This window comes from Lynx canadensis, chromosome B2 (assembly GCF_007474595.2).
Source record: "Lynx canadensis isolate LIC74 chromosome B2, mLynCan4.pri.v2, whole genome shotgun sequence".
In the NCBI taxonomy this organism is placed as follows: domain Eukaryota; kingdom Metazoa; phylum Chordata; class Mammalia; order Carnivora; family Felidae; genus Lynx; species Lynx canadensis.
This window is the reverse complement of record NC_044307.1, coordinates 26,484,228-26,505,646: the sequence shown is the minus strand read 5'-3', so window position 1 is coordinate 26,505,646 and position 21,419 is coordinate 26,484,228. Positions and strand designations below refer to the sequence as shown.

Genomic DNA, 21,419 nt, shown 5'->3' with positions numbered 1-21,419 from the left:
TTTTTAAAAAATCTATATATAAGTGGGCCTACACAGTTCCCAACCTATGCTGCTCAAGTATCAACTGTAATGTTATGTTTGAATTATATCACAATTTAAGAAAAAAAAACTAGTTACTGTTAACTGACTTTTTAAAAAAAACTTGCATATTATAAGCATGTCGCAATTATATTTTCATTCACCTCAATTTGCTGATATGCAAATTTGGTAGCCCATTATCTAAAAGACATTTGAGAAGCATTTTCTTCCTCAAAGAATAGAAGGGTGTAATTCATTTTAAAAGACTATATTTCAGTAACAGAAAAAAATAATGCTATATCAAAATGACAATAATATGCATTTTTTTCACCTTGGAAACTTTAGACTTGAAAGAAGCCTATAGTGTAACATTTCCATCACTCCTGTTGAATTCTAAGACCACCAGTGTAACAGCACCACTCGGAAAACCACAGGGCTGGCCTTGTTAGAATACACATAGAGTTGCTGAGGAACAGGAAACGAAGCCAGATGGTTCTGCTGAGGGAAGCACTTTTTTTTTCTTTATAAAACCAAAAAAGCACTAATAGGTCAAACACAAAAATGCAGATATGGTCAAACGGAAAGCTAACAGGGAGATTTATGTAAATAAGACAAGCACGGTTTTGCATTACGTTCCCATCCATACCAGTAAGTGGAAGGGGTGGGGGAGGGAATAGCACAGATCTATACCATAGATCTGAATGGTTTTCTTGATGGTGGATAAAAGCTACTAGCAATCTTTAAATAGGTACTGCTGCAAAATTCTGGAAGCCAATAGAATATGATTTGTGTTAGACTGAGCATCTGTGAATTATCACAAAAACTATTTAAAAAATAAGCCTTTAAATACAGAGTTTAAAGTAACTGTAGTCTACACTCTGGCTTCTTGAACATCCAATTTAATGTGTTCATTTGGACATGAAGTCCAAATGTGGTACAGCACTCAACACAAGCTTTTGGGGTGAGGCAGGGAAAGGAGCCTCATACCTCAGGTCTCTTTCTGTCCCTCACCCACTCTGGCCAGTTCAGAACCATGCCATTTGCAAGAGCACAGTTGAACACAGGCAGGTGTCTCCTGCAGCACCCAGTCTCTGGTCTTCAACCAGGAAGAGAGTCTGAGAGACTACAAACCTGGCCTCATGATCTTCCTTACTGAGCAGGGTGGCCACGGGCCATGGCTCTGGCTAACAGAATGCTAGGGCTGGTCACCCAGAGATTTGCAGCCTTCTCTTCTTTGACACAGTCCTTAGGGGATTTGCGCAGCTGGGGACAGCTGGGACTGCTGCCACCGTGGAGTCATGATCAGATATTTGGGCCTGGCATCTATGAATTGTGTAAGTGGCTTGCCCCTGCCTCTGGACTTCTGGTGGTAAATAAACAGTGATCCCTAGTAAGCTGTCACTTGTAACTGAGTGTAATCCCTAACTGGTGCATGGACCACCTAGATGATGAGTCTTCACAGTGATGATAAAATGCATAATGTAGCCCTTGTGTTGGTCACATGATCTGACAGATGCTATAGTGGGAAGACCGTGAAAGACTGGAGTTATGTTCAGACTCTGAACTGTTTTATCTCAATCTATCAGTGAATATCTCTGAATAATGAACTGCTTCACCTGCTAGATGAGGGCAAAAGATAGGAGGATAAATAAAGTTGCTTCAGTTTTTAAATTAAATGAATAGATGAAGCTAATCTGGTTTGAGGTCCATTCATTCTGGTGTATTCATTCCATAAACACCCACTGAGCACATCCTATGTTTCAGGTACTCTGAGGGCACTCAGGGCTATGAAACAAGGTCAGCATGGTGATCATATGTGGAAAGTTTTGTGTCTGTGAGAAGGCTGCCCAGCTAACTTGGGACAAGGGCTCTGGCAGCAGCGATTCAAAGGGTTGTAAATAAAGGGTGACAGGACTATAGGGGAAATGGTCAATCCTTGTGGATAAGCAGCTGGGGAGGAGAGTAATAAAAAAGAGGCAGCTCAGAGTGACCCCAAAGCAGAGCAGAATTTTGAGAAGAAATGAGCAGACTGCCTAGCTACCTCTCAAACATGCTACAAAGATGCAACATAAGCTGTACCTAAAGATCTTAAAATTCTTCCTGATGCAAGAACTGTCATTAATTATTTTTTTAACACAAACTTGTGTGATAATCATGGTTTTCATGGAATTTAGTTTTTTCTCATCCTGATGTTTTTGCTACTCCAGTTTATATGGAAAACACAGCTGTAGGAAAAAGGAAGCCCTTTTGGGAAAAGGAAAAAGGAAGCTGGTGAGAGGAAGCCCACCAGCCACCTAGCCACAGTATAATGCTGTTCACATAGTGCCCAGCACACATCAAGTGAAACAGGGCATACCACTAGCAGTCTGTCATGCTTTAAAAGGGTTTTCATTGAGCAAAGCCAGGTGGTTAATACTCAAGACACTGTTAGCCCTATCACAGAGGCTCAGAGGTAAGACTTCTTGATACTGTTCCCCTCCCCTTCCCCTCCTCCCCCCTTCAGAGAGAGAGGAAGAAAGAGGGAGAGAGAGATGACAGGAGGGGTGGAAGGACAGAGGGGAAAGGAAGGGGAAGGAGGAGAAAAAGAGGGATAGAACAGAGGGAAGGAATGAGGGAGGAAGAGAGAGAAAGAAAGGAAGATGGAGGGAGGAGGAGAGGGAATGTCTGCACATGGTGAGTTAGGAAAGATCCTACTGACATGCTTAATGAAGTCAACACAATTTCTTTGAGTCTCACTAGACTTCTAACATCTCAGAGCCCTACACCACGCGCAATTAAACAAGCAAACCAGTAATTCATTAGGGATAATTTTAATAGATGACTCATTTAGCCCAGCCAGTCAATGATGCTTTGGTTTCCCAAAGGCTCTAGCAGATAGTTAACTACAATGAAGCTTTCAGCTGTCACTGACAAAAGGTGATGGAATTTAAACTACCTATCCCATTTCTTCAAACTTATTCAGTTTTTTTTGAAGATAAGGATCAAATGAAATGATTTCTGTGAAACCTGTATTTCCTGTACAGAGTTGATATCTTCTTCAAATTATATGAGTGTACAACTATTAAGTTAATACTGCAGAGGAAGTCTCCCATTTAGAATAGAAGACCTGGCCTTTTAATTTTTGGCTCTTCAAATGTTTTAGAGTTTCTTTCTATCTCAGTTTCTCTTTTGTGTGTTCTTTTTTCCACAGAAGGCCAGTGGTAAAAATGCTAGTTAATTTGTAATTCCTAGTGAGGGGTATTCTTATTAGAGGGTAAAAAAAAATGGCTTTAAAATCTCACAAGAATGACTCATTATACCAAGAATCAAGCCAGAAATGTCATGCTGTATCACATGAAGGGATTGTGCTGAAGAGCCATGTTCAATACAAGGCCTGGGCATCTCCTTTCCAAGCCAGATTTTTCATATGGAAAATGCAAATAACAATTCCTGCTCTCCTAATCCCTGACTAAAATTTATTGGGAGAATTGAATCCAAAGATATAAATGATAAAGCACTACACAAATATAAGAGGATAACCTTCAGGGGGTTAAAAAAAAGTCTGGTGAAAGCTCTTTGTATTTTGTTTTCAAACTTGAAATTTAAGATCCAGTGAAAATCAGCAAGCAATTCTTGACTTAAAGGAGATATTATAAGAAAAAAACACATGAAGCCATGAAGCCTCGGGGATTCTGATCTTTGCCTTTGCACTGGCAAGGAGAGAGAATCAAGTGCCACACCCAGCATGAGTATTTGTATTGTGTGGACTTGGTGACAGAATGGCCAAGAGGCAAGGGCCTTGGTCACCTTCCTGGAATGCAACCTGCCTCCTCCAGGCTCCACCCAGGCAACCCACACACCATCGCCCCTGGGGCGGAAGCTCACCACTCCACTTTGTGAGTCAGAAGCTGGAGGATGGACCTGGGAACAGGGATCTGCTCGACGAGGGGATGAAATGAAAGTACACACTCGGAGCACTTAAAAAGATACTACAGAATACTTCTCTTTTCTGCTAGCTACACAGTTTACAGTTTTCTACAGCTGCTATCAGAGATCTCCATATAAGAATCTTTAACTTTTACATGTACAAAAACAAAGTCGTATTATTAGAAAGTGACCTGCTCCTATTATGTGTATGTGTGCATGTGTGTGGGTGTGGGTGGTGAAGGAGATACTGGGGACTGGGAGGGGGGACAAGAAGGGGGAAAGCAAGGAGGAGTGAAAGTTTTCCAAAAATAGAATTCGTGACAGAAATCCTGCTTTATCTAGAAGAATCCTCTACCAAATGAGAGGCTTGAAAACTGCGACAAAATATAGTGAGGACCACATAAGGAAAGATGTTTCTGAATGAGCAGACGTCAGTGTTACCAGTCATGCAGAGGGGCACTTAATCTTGTAAGCCAATGCTACTTTTGTGATTATGAAAATTCTGTCTGGTAAATCAGGACCAGTATATCAGTCTTTCATTCTACTTCTTCCATCTGCTCAAACATCCTTCTTTTACAAATAGGAATAAAGTCTAATGATAGTAGAATCTGCAGATAATTGGGAAACTTATCATAGTACAAGAACATATGGGCACTATTCAGTTTTCCTTTATGGTCTGCATGTAACAAGAGTGAAAATTGCTTGAAAATTACTTGCTAGAATCAAGTAAATCCATCACAATTAAAACCTAAAATATGGTTAAAATCATATTCAGTAGATAATGTCTTATGCTAAGTTTAGAAAATAATCTTTTAATAATGAGAGGGATAAAACACATTTCATATATACATATTCATTTTTATAAACCATATAAAGAAATGGTCAAATCAGGAGAGTATTTTTTGGGCATCTGCCATTCTGTGCCAGGCATGTTGGGAAGCACAATTACGACAAAGAGGAAAAATAGCCAGTCCCTGCCTTCAAGGAGCTTCGTGGAGAGAGACTGACACTAGCCAACTAACCACATCATAGCCTATGCTTGTGGAGAAATGGTTTTATTCTCAGAGATTTCAATTTACTTAGATTCTTCAGGAAGTAATAAACAGTAATGAGTTAAACCCAACCATTCCCCTTATAATGAAAAAACATAACAGAAGTGATCTCAAATATTTTACATAACTTTGAGAGGTAGCTGGGAAGCCATTCTAAGGAGTAATTCATCTCTTTCTGTAGGAACTTTACTATTTATTTCCATGGGAGACTCAAATCAACAATGCAAAGACAGTTTTACAAAAGGTTTCTCAATTTTGCCTTTAAGTAATTCTACTTCTGTAAAACTGCACTTGTTAATTAACTGGGCTTGGCTCAAGCCCCAGTCTATCTTTCTTAAAATGAAAAGGGGATCTTTGCTTAATGGTATCCCAAATTCATCCATTTGGGGCATATTTAGCCTGCATGCGTGATACATCCAGTTTCTCGAACAATGGTAAAAGCTACATGGGAAAACCTTTTGGAAATCTGATCCCAAGAGGACAGTGGCTTTTGATTATTCTTGAACCACAATAAGGCAGAGAATAAAGAACATGGGACAAAGTCATGGAACAAACCCATTTAAAGCTATTTAACTAGCAACTCAAAGTGGCAGACATTTCATTCCTGTACAGCATCTATTCCCAAGACAGTCCAAAAAGGTGTCTGCCTCTTGGTATCACAATTGCTTCCCTGGGCAACCAGACCATCAGTGGGACAGATTAAGGTATCTACCACAGAGATTGTCCTTGAGTTCAGATCTAATTGCTCTACAAAGCCATCAGGTATCCCAATTTTACTAAACTCAATTTGTAGAAAAATAAATAACTGATCTCACAAATGCAGAAGATCCAATACTCAGAGAGTGGATCAAAATTTTTTCCTTCCCTAGAAAGAAAAGATAAGGAGAATTTTTGACAATTCACTGCAGAGAATAAGCAGAGGAGATATTTTCTAGCATGGTACACAGAAGCAGAAAATAAAATCCATGTCCTTGCCTTACAGAATATTCTATTTGGAACAGGTTTTTGCTTTATGGTTTTGGATATAAAGGCAAAATTAACACGCTTGTATTAAAGGGCCCCAAAAGGCCAAGACTGGGAACCTGGAGCCTGGGATCACGAGGGCAGTAAGAGGCTCTCAAGTGGTCTGAGAAAGCTATAGGAAAGGGCCACAGGGCCAGACTCTGTGAGGATAAAACATAATTTTAGTAAATGATTCCCTGTGAATGAAGCAGAAAACTAGGATGAAATCAAACAGTACTTTAGAATGAGTGTAAAAATTAGGATTGTTCCTGTGTGTGTGTGTGTGTGTGTGTGTGTGTGTGTGTGAGAGAGAGAGAGAGAGAGATATTAATTTATTGGCATTCCTGGGCATGAGTCACATGAAAGTAGGAAAGACTAACTTCATTGCAAATACTTTCTGTCCTTTCCAGAGTGTGCTAGTATAAAAAATGAAGCATTTAATATTAAAGATACATACCTTCTACAGGCAAATTCATCATCAAATTTAGATGATGTCGTATTTTAAAAGAGGCAATTATGTCTATATCACACGAATAGCCTTGTTATTAAAGTTAAATAGCCAGTTTTCATTTGTGGGAGGAAGCAGATGTGAAGTGGAAGGCCAGTGAAAGGAGAGAAGCAGGAAGGACAGAGGAGAGCATGAGGAAGGGTAGCTCAGCCCGGATGAGGACCAGCACAAAGGGACTGGGCAGGCCTGACGGGCGGTGGAAGCAGAAAGCTCGTGGAATCTCACAGTACACTTTACATGTAAGTGTCATAATCTAAGAGGAACAGGAAGGGGTTTCCCTAGGACTGTTCTCAGAAATAGAACCAGGACTTTCTTAGGCACAAGCTATCGTTTCATGTTCCACAGTGGTATAATGACACTTAGCATCATGAGAGTGAGTAAAGGGTGGAGTACAAGCTTCCACCTTAATGTGGTTAATTGCTACCCATCAGAACTTAAATGGCATTTACACAAAGTTTCATAATCCGTTTCCACAGGCACTGTATCTCCTGAGTATGCAACTCCATTCTATATTCATTTTCATTTTTTCCCTCCAAATTCACACACTTATACACATTTGCCAAGAACTACTTTTTCCAATTTAATGTCAGATGCTCAATTTTAGATTTTTAAAATACAATTGAAAATATCTAAAAATGCATCCACCTCCTTGTTCCTAAACTATCTGTGGATGAAAACTTGATGAATAATCCATCTTAGAAACTTTGATGGTGTAGTCTTCATTCCCTGAGATAGCAATTTAAACAGTCTAGAGGTTCTGGGGATCTTGGGGCACATTCACTCCTGTGATATCATTCCCAGCCACACAAGACCTGGCCAGAGTAAATAAGGCAACTATGACTTTCTGCATTTGTTTAGTGAGGCCTTTCTAAAGAATAGACTCTGGCACCATGAACACTTTGAGAATTCAAACACAACAAGTAATCAAGCTACTCCGCTGAACATAAAAAAGAAAAAAAAAACTATTTGTTGATGTTGCAACTAGTAAGCTTTCCCTTAAATAAAATCTCAGAAAGTTTAAATGGCATCCTTTCTTTCCAGATTGGTATGAATTAACACAGGATGCAAAATGCTAGCAGCAGACTGACAGATGAATTAGAAACAAGGGGGAAACACTGGTTAATCCTCCCCAGCTCTGTCAACAGTCTACTTCTCCCCCTGCCAGAGGCTCCCTGGCTTTCCCCTGGTCTCTTTTATCAGCTGAGAACTGGAAGCTGTAAGAAAAATTAACTCATGCAGAAGACAATGAACAGAGAGGGATGGACATCTAACTATCCATTTTCCCCAAACACACCCTCCGCATCTTTGCCTAATACGGTCAATATAATGAGTTCAGCAAGATCTGATCATCTCTGTTTCAGCCACACACTCTCTTCCAGATATTTCTCCTCCATTTGAACTATAAATGGCACAGAGAGAAAAGAGAGAGAAGTTCAATGTCTTGGCTCTCTGGGAAATGGAAAGTTAGGCAGACCCCACTGCTTATGTCTCTCCTCCCCTCACCTCAGTGAGAATCAGTGGTTGTGAACATGGCTTAGCTATCAGGCCTGGGCTGGAGTTCTGGCTTCATTTACCTCTGATGGCCATGGCTTTGGGCAAATCGTACCCTGAACTCTCCAACCCTCAGTTCCTTCATCCATGAAGGATTGTTGTATGTTTCATATAAGATAATGTATGTAAAGTCCTCTATAAAGTTTTTGACCCATAATGAGCATCCAACATTTGGCAATTTTTATTATTTTTATTTCTAAAAGTAGTTTTTTAAAATTAATATATGCTCCCTGCCGAAAAAGAGGAGGAGGAGGAGGAGGAGGAGGAGGAGGAGGAGGAGGAGGAGGAGGAAGAAAGAAAAAGGAAGGAAGGAAGGAAGGAAGGAAGGAAGGAAGGAAGGAAGGAAGGAAGGAGGGAAGGAGGGAGGGAGGGAGGGAGGGAGAAAAGAAAGAGGTGTGTGTGAGGGACTATTATATTAAAATTCAGATGAGTCTCAAAAATCCCGCCCTACCCCCCATAATATGAATGTGCCCTGGATTGCCTTTAGAACAGGAGAACTCTTCAGGAATATCTGTATGGTCAGTTGTTGGTAGTAAAACCTCATGATATTTTTTAAATGGTTTTGCTGAGTCTTGGAAAAAGTTCAGACTTGGGTCACTGATTATCCATGTATCCCAAGACTAAGGACCCTCTTGTGAGTTGATAAAAGCTTAAAGATACTTCCAGTCCAGTGCTTATCAATTAGGTCATCGTTCCATATTTTCCAGCTAAAGTTGTATCCTAGCTAGTTTTATCAAGGTAGGATCACACTGGGACCTCATTAATCAAACTGTTACCGTTAATTTTAAACATATAGTGCCATTTCCAACTCTTCACTGTTAATGTTTATATATATATAATATATTATATTATATATATAATATATATATTATATATATATAATATATTACAATATATATATATTATTATTAAAAGGGTAGCAAAGTTAAATAAGTTTGAGAAACACTTTATTAATCTTAATAGGCAGTAGTGCATTCATATATTCTAAGTTTTGAGAAGCCAGTCCATGATAAAGAAATCTGCTTACATTTGTGAAATTTAGCATTGTGCAGGCTTATGTGGCTTTAGACAAAGTTTACAAGACTGTCATCTACAGCAACTAGAACCATGACCATGGTAGGTAGTCAACAGAAGGTGTGTGAAAAGAACAGTGCCTCCTAGAGAAGTTAGAGATCCTCTCCTTTCAGGCACCACTGGTACTGTGTTGACATCTCGAATTTGTTTGAATGTGTTCTCATAAATACAATGGTTCAATGTATGTGGACGGAGGCAGGCATGAAAAGAGTGTGATGGTGTCACATAATTATTTAAGAAGATAAAAATATTTCAAAAGTTTGAATTATCAACTGACTATATCCTGTAAGAAGTACAAATTCTCGACAACCCGCGTTTGTGTAAATTGAGTATTTAGAGCTCTGAGCCATCAGCACTACAGAGTAGTTTTTAAACAGTAATACTTTTTTTTTCTCAAGTTGCAACAATTGTAGATGTTAATTATAGGATCTGCGTGGTGGGTATATGGCTGTTAATGGTAAAATTCATTCAACAATCCTGTACGTTTAAAATGTTTATAATAAATATTATTGGAAAAGATGTAAGCACATAACTTATTTATTCTGAAGTACAGCATGATTTAATATAGTTTTTATATTCTTCACTTCAAGTTGAAATACCCCTTACCCACTCAGTTTAAGTTTTAAATCATTTTGATCTAGGAAACAAGACTATAAATGGATGTTAATAAACCTGAATCAGCAACAGGAAGTGGCTTTGTATAAATTCTTGCAAAAATGTTTACAAGACAGAGGTAGATTCTAATCACGAATGTACAGCACATTAATGCTAATTTTTTACAGGGTTGTTATTAGGCCCTTTTCACAGATGGGTAAGCTGAGATATAAAGCCCTAAGACTGAAGAACAAATCACTGACACAGCTAGGATCCCTATACTCTGTTTGTCAAACGCTCTCTACTCTTCATCATGGAAGTTTATCCATAAGTAAAAAAGTGTAAGTCACTTAATCTAAGGATTCACCAGTACAATATGTTTGTGTATAAATGAGAAAGATTATATAATTAAAACGTGTGTAAATAAGATGCTATTATAACTTGTTTGATCTGTACTTGCCAAGGCTTCTTTATTCTAAAGCTGATTATAGCGCCAGGATGCAGATGCACTTTAAACAAACAATGTTTCTCTTTTTTCATTCTTATGCTTGTTGATTTTAATTTTAGCAACATCTGCCTTTAGTCGTAAGTCTGTGAAGTAACCTCATTTTAACACGTTTAGAAATGCAAGAGATGGTAACACTTCTTAAAATGGAAATAGCAAACTACGTATTCTTACTTAATAATGGCACTTTTTCAGAAATCAAGAAATTTAAATTGAGACATCCTTCAGGACCCATAAATGAGAACTATATAATACTTCTTGCATCATCAACATGTGTTACTGTCTGAACCCCAGGGTTCAGCAAAACCTACTTGTACCGTGGAACAAGCCAGGTCTTGAATGACAATGACAATGACTTAATTTTGTATGTCTGTTTCTCCATAAAATCTGAAAATTTTACATTTTTCCTGAAAGGCCAGAACATTTTACTCTTGTGTGGATGCTTTGGTTCACTGTACTGATACCATTTTGTCAAGGAATCTTCAAAATGGCATTTGGGAAGACCTTTTTGGAGTCTTTGAGCCAAAATGTTTATAAAATGCTTTTATTTTAAAGGAATACAAATGTGGCCTCTTTGTTTCAAGGTTTGAGCTACACCCAGGACCAGTGCTAGCCTTGGCATTTGGAGAATGAGATGATACCAGGGTCCTTCTTCCAGATCCACTGAGCTCACAAAAGACTTACTCATTACTTATGTATTTAACAGTGTCATGAGTTTCTAAAACACTTTTTGGCTTATTTTTAAAATGTCATCAAATTTTTTTCTGATTGAAAAGTTTATATTCATTTCAAATATATGGAAAATATAGAAATACAAAGAGAAAAATAAACATAAATGGTAATAAGCATTATTAAGATTTGGTATACTGTTTCTCTATCAAAATCTATTTCTGAGTTCTAGCACAAACTTCATTTTTTACCCCGGTGCAAAAAAATAAAGTTAAAGAGAATGAAATTTGATCTATTTGGTTCTGAATTTGGAGAACAAGAATTTGGATAAAGAAAGATAACTATACAGCTATCTACTGCTCTAAGCATATGCAGAAAGCTAGAATGATAGTTTTGAAAAAAAATTCATTTTTATGAACCTTGCTGCACATTTTTAAGTAGGTAAGGCCATATAGATTAGACAAAACAGAGTTTCAGCTTCTATTATTAACATCTCCTTTCTCCTACTTCTTAAATTTCTGAAAAGTTGGGCTTATATATTTTTTAATGAAATGTTCTTAGAATATATCTAATGTCTATTGTCATAAAATGCCTCTTTGTAATGACAGCTTCAAAGAACATACCGAAATTATCTAAATGTTATGCTGTTCAAAATTTAAAATCAAAGCTGTTCTTCATCCATAATATAAATCAGTATTAGGTGTACAAGTACCCATTTTTAATTGTTATGAACAAAAATAATAACACCTGAAACTAACCTCTGTGTTAGCAAGTAAACTACTTGTTTGCTTTCTTTCGTAAACGTTCAAGTTTCTTTTTGAATCGCATCAATGAACAAGGAAGCCAGATCCGGTTTCCCAGAGAGGAATCATTAAGGACAGAAATAGTCTCCTGAGCACAGGAAATCTGTAAGCACCTAAACAAGGACAAACAGACTCCAGGGAAAAAGACAATGTCACCAACATGCTCCTTCATGTCTGGCCACAGAAAGAGCCATGTATATTTAAAAGGATACTGATCAGGGAAAGGTAAAATATAACCATTTGCTTAAAGAAAAGTCACACTACTTACACATGTAACACATCTAATCCAGACCAGAATTTAATGTGCAGATAAATCCCAAGAGTGAGAACTTGAATTTCCCTTCAACTAATATCCAGTATTATGCAATATTATCATTATTAACAACTCTATCTCTATTTAATGAACAAAATTCATTGGTGTGTAAAGTCACACATTGAGAAGTATGTAGAGTAATAACCAGACACTCAAGCAGCAGAAACCAAAACCTCCGCAAGAATTTCACTCTTAGAGTACTTTAGTAGAATAATGTAAACCTGAAAGTCTTAGATTATACAAACTGAAATTAGGGAGTATTTCCTGAAGCTCTGAGAACTGTACCTGTATACCTAAAATTTTTTTCACAGTTATATGACTTTTGAGTAGGCAGGAGGGAGAAGGTGCACAAAGTGAGGAGATAGAGGCTTTAGGAAGGAAAGAATACTACTCAAACATTTTTCAACCATCCTCGGAACAACTGACTGGCACCTTCATTTTAATGATGGAAAGAACAATTGTGAAAGGTTTCCATATTCAAGTAACATTCAGTGTCATCTACATGTAAAATGGAACCATGGAGCCTTAAAATGAAAGCAGTGTGAGTGTAAATATATCTGCATTAGCAAAATTTTATATGCTACCACTTCTTCTAGGTCATGCTTTTCCACCAGAGGCCTGGCATTGAAAACACCAACTGATACAGGTATTTTTAAGAACATAATGAGTCAGTTCCTACCTCTACATAGTCCTTGGCATGGCCCCAATCTCGCTTGGCATCCAGATTTCCCAGGCTGAAACATTCCAGTTGTCCAAGGTAAATCTTAGCCACTGACCGGCTAATTTTTCTAGTAACAAAATTAGCTCCTAAAAAGAGATAAAAGGATGTATGTATTATCAGATAGTACATTTGACATTTAACAGTTTGGTGAACCAAATCCAATCTCAGCCTCTAGGCATTTCTTTCATTCTCCCCCATTCTCCCTCCTTTAAAATAAGAATGAAAGAAAATGATCACTAACTGTCATTTAGATAAGTTAAGAAGCTCTAATTCTATGTGTCACATCAGCTCTACTTTCATAACAAACATTTTTCTTTTGGGGACGTCTTAACATTCCTAATTTGCTGCTGCAATATGTGACCCAGGCATTAGGCCAAAGAAAAGCTATTGGAATGCCAGTTTTTAAACAGAAAATTCAAAAGGGTTGTACAAAGGGAAATGCCAGAATGGAAGACAGACATCTAAGACCACCCTGATTTTTTTTAAGAACATAAACAGCGTATGTTCCTATTAATAAAGCTATTTTGGAGCTCATGGGGAAAGGGAGAGGAGTAGCTCACAGGCTTTAACCAGTTACAGGAAACAAACAAGAAATGCATTTGGGTTGCCAATAAGTGGTGATCATTCTTTGGAAACTTGCAAAGCTATCCAGTTATAAATTATGACACAGTTCCAACTCAAAAGTTTCTCTCTACTATACTTACTGAAATGCCACCTTCCAAATTCACTTAAGTGCTATCTACAGAAATGGGCTCCTGAATTCTGCATAAATATTTTGAAATGATTGGAGGAAAGGTGCCATAAATTGAAGAAAGAACTGAAATTGTTTTATGTTCTCTGGTCTTTTTTTTTTTTTAATTTTTTTTTTTCAACGTTTATTTATTTTTGGGACAGAGAGAGACAGAGCATGAACGGGGGAGGGGCAGAGAGAGAGGGAGACACAGAATTGGAAACAGGCTCCAGGCTCTGAGCCATCAGCCCAGAGCCGGACGCGGGGCTCGAACTCCCGGACCGCGAGATCGTGACCTGGCTGAAGTCGGACGCTTAACCGACTGCGCCACCCAGGCGCCCCTGTTCTCTGGTCTTAATGAAAGGTTCTACTTTTTATTTTTTTTATTTATTTTTTTTTTCAACGTTTATTTATTTTTGGGACAGAGCGAGACAGAGCATGAACGGGGGAGGGGCAGAGAGAGAGGGAGACACAGAATCGGAAACAGGCTCCAGGCTCTGAGCCATCAGCCCAGAGCCCGACGCGGGGCTCGAACTCACGGACCGCGAGATCGTGACCTGGCTGAAGTCGGACGCTTAACCGACTGCGCCACCCAGGCGCCCCATGAAAGGTTCTACTTTTTAAAAGATTATAGAGAAGGACAAAATAAAAGACACTTTGGAGATGATTTTACCCATGGCTCTGTTTCTAGGTAAGGTTAGCACAAAGCACCAAATTCTCAAGGTAATAATACACATAAAGTCAATGATGGCTTCATACAGTTTAGATAGATTACTATCATAATTTATCACATTTCAATAACTTTAGCTTTGTTCTTTTGCAGATTAAGCAGGGAGGTTAGTTATGATGAAAGCTTTTGGTTTCTAGAGAAACTGGCACAGTGATAAGGGGAATTTTTCTAAACAGGTTTACTAAATTTTGGCAAGAACATGGCCCAGGGCAAGTGCCAACATATACTAGATCACTGACTACAAAAATTTGGTATATGCATTTATACCAATGCCATCATTAAAGATGACAATGGGATTTCTATGGAAATCTAAATTTTCAGTTTTTCTTAGCAGCTCATAGAGTACATTAATAAATCCAAAGTTTCAACTTTCCATGGCAGTTTATAAAACAGAGCTCCTTCAGAAACCAGACTTTCAAAATGAAGAAATATTAAATAGGTGCAATCCTTCTCAATCTGCTACCCATTAGCAATCATTTATTCTCCACTGACTTATAACAAATAAAACTAAATTTATAATTAAATGTAGATTTCTTGATGTCTGCCTTTTTATTTTAATATCAGGACTATACTATCATTACAAATATACTAGATAAACTAGTGATGCCATATCACTATATAAAGTTCCAAACAAAAAATAGTTCAGATTATTCTCTTTACTAGTAAGCAAATGTTTAGGGGTCAAATGGAAGCATGTGACCATGTTCAATGTATCTAGGTCCTGTCCTTCCCTATTTATTCTTTCAAATAGTATTAACTGAGTACCTATCAAGCACTAAGCACTGAGCTGGGGAACTTGGGAGTGATGCAGTAGCAGCTACTCTCAAGTAGTAGAGAGAGGGTAAGATAGACAAATCAGTGCTGCCAGAAGTGAGCTGACAGATTTGCAAGAACAGAAACAGTCAAATCTGGTAACTCAGTAGCTGGATGTGGTCAGGAAACACCCACCAGAGAAGCAGCCTGCATGGAGTCTCCTCATGAGGTCATGAAGCAACTAATTAGCTGTGAGACAAGGACAGTGCTCCAGGCACATGCAAAGGCAGTGCAGGGGTTTCCAGCAGGCCTGTCTTCAAATCCTTATCACAAGCCTGCAATGATCATAAACTCAAGACCTCTAACAATGGCTATCACTTTTAGCACCGCACTGACCTCTTTAGATGAAAAAACTCATTTAGTTTTCAGAGAAACCCGAGAACTAAGAACTGTCATTACCCCTTTTGTAGGTGAAGAAGCTGAGATTCAAAGAACCTATGCAAACTGACCATTTTAAAACCGATTTACATCAGTGACTGTAAAATTATAAAGCCCAGGGGCGCCTGGGTGGCGCAGTCGGTTAAGCGGCCGACTTCAGCCAGGTCACGATCTCGCGGTCCGTGAGTTCGAGCCCCGCGTCAGGCTCTGGGCTGATGGCTCAGAGCCTGGAGCCTGTTTCCAATTCTGTGTCTCCCTCTCTCTCTGCCCCTCCCCCGTTCATGCTCTGTCTCTCTCTGTCCCAAAAATAAATAAACGTTGAAAAAAAAATTAAAAAAAAAATTATAAAGCCCAGGTTCCCTCTTTGATGGGACAGAATGTCTTGCTAGGAGATGTGGAATCTTCCTTATCTGCATCCAAAAGTTGTCTTGGATAATGGTCAAGTTTATTTGAATATGTAGTTCTCAAAATGTAATTTTTTAATATGATTTATTGTTAAACTGGCTTACATACAACACCCAGTGCACATCCCAACTGTGGAGTGCCCTGCTCAATGCCCATCACCCATTTTTCCTCTCTCCCATCCCCATCACCTTCAGTTTGTTCTCTGTATTTAAGATTTCTTGTGGTTTGCCTTCCTCTCTCTCTGTTTGTATCTATTTTTCCCCCTGCCTTCCCCCATGGTCTTCTGTTAAGTTTCTCAAGTTCCACATATGAGTGAAAACATATGATATCTGTCCTCCTCTGACTGACTTATTTCAGTCACCATAATACCTTCCAGTCCCACCCATGTTATTGCAAATGGCATGATTTCATTCTTTCTCATTGCCAAGTAGTATTCCATTGTGTATATAAACCCCATCTTCTTTATCCATTCATCAGTTGATGGACATTTAGGCTCTCTCCATGATTTGGCTATTGTTTAAAGTGCTGCTTTAAACATTAGGGTACAGTGCTCGCTTCGGCAGCACATATACTAAAATTGGAACGATACAGAGTAGATTAGCATGGCCCCTGCGCAAGGATGACACGCAAATTCGTGAAGCGTTCCATATTTTTAATACAAATCAAAACCACACTCAGGTATCACCTCATGCCAGTCAGAGTGGCCAAAATGAACAAATCAGGAGACTATAGATGCTGGAGAGGATGTGGAGAAACGGGAACCCTCTTGCACTGTTGGTGGGAATGCAAATTGGTGCAGCCGCTCTGGAAAGCAGTGTGGAGGTTCCTCAGAAAATTAAAAATAGACCTACCCTATGACCCAGCAATAGCACTGCTAGGAATTTATCCAAGGGATACAGGAGTACTGATGCATAGGGGCACTTGTACCCCAATGTTTATAGCAGCACTCTCAACAATAGCCAAATTATGGAAAGAGCCTAAATGTCCATCAACTGATGAATGGATAAAGAAATTGTGGTATATATACACAATGGAGTACTATGTGGCAATGAGAAAAAATGAAATATGGCCTTTTGTAGCAACGTGGATGGAACTGGAGAGTGTAATGCTAAGTGAAATAAGCCATACAGAGAAAGACAGATACCACATGGTTTCACTCTTATGTGGATCCTGAGAAACTAAACAGGAACCCATGGGGGAGGGGAAGGAAAAAAAAAAAAAAAAAAAGAGGTTAGAGTGGGAGAGAGCCAAAGCATAAGAGACTGTTAAAAACTGAGAACAAACTGAGGGTTGATGGGGGGTGGGAGGGAGGGGAGGGTGGGTGATGGGTATTGAGGAGGGCACCTTTTGGGATGAGCACTGGGTGTTGTATGGAAACCAATTTGTCAATAAATTTCATATATATAAAAAATAAAAAAAATAAAATAAAATAAAAAAAAAAAGTGAAATACTCAAGGAAAAATATTTAGAGAAAATTAAAACATGTAAATATATACTGTGAAGGCTATTTACTAAGAAATGGCAAATACATTTTGAGTAAAGGCAACATCATTGGAAAACAAAACAAAACAAAACAAAACAAAAAATAAATAAACATTAGGGTACATGTGCCCTGATGCATTAGCATTCCTGTATCCCTTGGGTAAATTCCTAGTACTGCTATTGTTGGGTCACAGGATAGTTCTATTTTTAATTTTTTGAGGAATCTCCACACTGTTTTCCAGAGCAGCTGCACCAGTTTGCATTCCCACCAACAGTGCAAGAGGGTTCCCGTTTCTCCACATCCTCGCCAGCAACTGAGGTTTCCTGATTTGTTCATTTTAGCCACTCTGACCAGTGTGAGGTGGTATCTCTGTGGTTTTGATTTGTATTTCCATGATGATGAGTGATGTTGAGCATCGTTTCATGTGTCTGTTGGCCATTTGGATGTCTTTTCTGGAAAAGTGTCTATTCATGTCTTCTGCCCATTTCTTCACAGGATTATTTGCTTTTCCGGTGTTGAGTTTAGTAAGTTCTTTATAAATTTTGGATACTAACCCTTTATCTGATATGTCATTTGCAAATATCTTTTCCCATTCTGCTGGTTGCCTTTTAATTTTGTTGATTGTTTCCTTTGAAGTGCAGAAACGTTTTATCTTGATGAGGTCCCAATAGTTCCTTTTTGCTTTTAATTCCCTTGCCTTTGGAGATGTGTTGAGTAAGAAATTGCTGTGGCTGAGGTCAAAGAGGTTGTTGACTGCTTTCTCCTCTAAGGTTTTGATGGTTTCCTGTCTCACATTTAGGCTTTTCATCCATTTTGAGTTTACTTTTGTGTATGGTATAAGGAAGTGGTCTAGTTCCATTCTTCTGCATGTTGCTGTCCAGTTCTCCCAGCACCATTTGCTAAAGAGACTTTCTTCCCTTGGATATTCTTTTCCTGTTTTGTCAAAGATCAGTTGGCCATACATTTGTGGGTCCAATTCTGGGGTCTCTATTCTATTCCATTGGTCTATGTGTCTGTTTTTATGCCAGTACCATACTGTCTTGATGATTAAAGCTTTGTAATACAGGCTAAAGTCTGGGATTGTGATGCCTCCCACTTTGGTTTTCTTCTTCAATATAACTTTGGCTATTTGGGGTCTTTTGTGGTTCCATACAAATTTTAGGATTGTTTGTTCTAGCTTTGAGAAGAATGCCAGTGCAATTCTGATTGGGATTGCATTGAATGTATAGATAGCTTTGGGTAGTATTGACATTTTAATAATATTTATTCTTCCAATCCACGAGCATGGAATGTTTTTCCATTTCTTTGTGTCTTCTATTTCCTTCATAACCTTTCTATAATTTTCATCATAATGATCTTTTACATCTTTGGTTAGGTTTATTCCTAGGTATTTTATGGTTCTTGGTGCAATTGTAAATGGGATAGTTTCAAATATTAATTTCTTAATGTTATTCTTTATAACAGCTTTCTTGAGATATAATTCACATACTATATAACCCATTCATTTAAAGTGTATTATTGAATGACTTTTAATACATTTACAAAGTATACAGCCACCATTACTAACATTTCAGAACATTTTAGCACCCCCAAAAAACACTTAGGCAGTCACTTCTCATTTTCCCCAAAGGCCTCTTGCCCTAAGCAACCACTTATCTGCTCTCTGTCACTACAGATTTGCTTATTCTGAACACTTCATATATAAACAGACTAATTTTTGGTCTTTTGTGACTGGCTTCATTTTAGCAGAACATTTTCAAGGTTCATCTATGTTACAGCATAAATCAGTACTTCATTCTTTCTTTATGGCCAAATATATATTTTATTATGTGGATATACCACATTATTCATTCATCAGTCAGAAGGTACACATTGGGTTGTTTTAATCTTTCGGTGATTGTGACGAATGCTTATGAACACCTATGTAGAAGTTTTTGTACCGACACCATGTTTTCATTTCTCTTGGGTATATACCTACAGGTGGAATTACTGGGTTACAGGGCAACTCTACATTTAACCTACTGAGGAAATGTCAAACTGTTCTCCAAAGTATCTGCCATTTTATATTCCCACCAGCAGTGAACTGGGTTCTCATTTCTCCACATCCTTCCCAACACTTGTTACGGTTTATCTTTTCTGGTAATAGTCTTCCTAGTGAATACTGAGTGTTATCTCAGCATGGTTTTGATTTGCATTTCTCTGATGACTAATGAGATTGGGCATCTGTATTTTTACATGCTATTGGCCATCTGCATACCTTCTTTGGAGAAATGTCTATTCAGATCCTTTGTCCATTGTTTAATTGTGTTGGTTGTGTTTTTACTATTGAGTTGTAAGAGGTTTTTTTTACATATTCTGGATCCAAGTCCTTTATTAGATATATAATTTCCAAATACTTTCTCACATTCTATAGCTTCTCTTTTCACTTTCTTAATGGTGTCCTTTGAAGTGCAAAAGTTTTTGTTTGTTTGTTTTTTGTTTTTAATTTTGATGAAGCCCAATTTGTATATTTTGGAGTAATATGAGCTTTAGGTGTCATATCCAAGAAAACTTTGCCTAACCCAAGATCATAAAGATTTTCTCGTATTTTTTAAAGTAAATTTTTACAGACTTTGTTTTTACATTTAGGCCTCTGATTAATTTTTCAGTTAATTTTAGTGTATGGTGTGATGAAAAGGGTTCAACTCCATTCATTTGTATGTGGATATACAGCTGTCCTGGCCCCATCTATTGGAAAGGTTATTTTTTCCTCCTTTGTATTGTCCTGGCACCTTATGTGAAAAATCAATTAATCGTAAATGTGTGAGTTTATTTCCGACTTTCAATTCTTTTCCATTGATCTATGTATCTATCCTCATGACAGTATCCCACATTCTTAATTACTTTAGATTTATAGTAAGTTTTAAAATCAGTAAGTGTGAGTTTTCTGACTTTGTTTTTTTTTAAACATTGTTTTACTTATTCTTAGTCCCTTGAATTTCTTTGTGAATTTTATGATCAGCTGGTTAATTTCTGCAAAAAAAAAAAGCCACTGGAGATTTTGATAGGGATTGTGTTGAATCTGCAGGACAATATGAAGAAAGAATACTGTCATCTTAACCATATCATGTCTTCCAATTTATGAACACAGGATGTCTTTCTATTTACTTAGGCCTTTTGAAATTTCTTTCAGCGATGTTTTGAAGTTTCCAGAAAATAAGTTTTATAAGTTTTGCTTTCATTTTGTTAAATTTGTTCCTGTGACATTATTGTAAATGGAATTGTTTTCTTTAATTTCATTTTCAGATTAATTTTAAACATTGTTGTTATCATATGCTTCACTAATTAGTTTTTGAAGAGGCTTAAAATTATTATTTTTTAAATTTGCTCTCTTCATTTTTACTTCTTATCACCTGCTGTTTTGGGGAGAGAACTATAAAAATAATTATATATTAGAATGAGACCTTAGAGGCCACTTTGACAAACCATCCCAAGTGTGCAGGTGGAGAAAGACAGGCAGAGAGGCTGAGCAAAACTGCCCAACAGTCAGGACAAGCAGGTAAGCCTGATCCAAGCCTGTCTGGCTTGCTTTCCCACCTGTGCTGATTTCACTAAGCCACAGTGCAATGCAGGAGGTATCCTTCCTCAGACGAGATTATTTAAGTGGTTGTGCATTATAACACGTGGATAATGGACCTCTCGTAATTATTTTAAATGTACACTTGATTTCTAAGAGCCTTAAACTAGAAGACCTTAGTGTCAAGAAATGAAAAGTTAGCCCAATGAACTGACTAAAGGCCAGCTCTGATAGCTACTGGCTATGTGGTCTTGCACAAATCATTTAACGGCTCTGAAGTTACAGTCTGTTCTGTAAACTATCAATATAGTGATATGTGCCATGTCAAATGTTCCTGTATCTGAAACAACACTGTAGAACATAAATCATTATGGAAATGTAAGGAATTAGTATCATCATGTCCTCATTTGTAAAACAAGGATAATAACAATACTTACCATGTAGATTTGATGTTTAAGTGAGAAAATCAAGGTAATATGATTAGCAAGTTCTCAATAAATGTTAGCTATTATGATAATTATTACATTACAATGTTAGTGGTATCTATAACTAAGCATGAATGAAAGTTCATATTTCTTACATTTTTTATGACGAAGTCTCTTAATTCT

At 37.7% G+C, this 21,419-nt stretch overlaps 1 protein-coding gene and 1 non-coding gene across 2 annotated transcripts in view; one reads left to right on the top strand and one right to left on the bottom strand.

Annotated features, from left to right (window-relative positions):
• The window catches only part of GMDS (GDP-mannose 4,6-dehydratase), a 636,799-nt gene that overhangs the window by 293,762 nt on the left and 321,618 nt on the right, over positions 1-21,419 (bottom strand). The window contains exon 7 of the mRNA XM_030314966.1: positions 12,675-12,802. Coding sequence (XP_030170826.1) covers positions 12,675-12,802 — 128 coding nt within the window. The remainder of the gene's footprint in view (positions 1-12,674; positions 12,803-21,419) is intronic.
• On the top strand, positions 16,320-16,426 carry LOC115515194. The gene has a single exon (XR_003969225.1). It is a non-coding gene; the product is annotated as a U6 spliceosomal RNA (small nuclear RNA).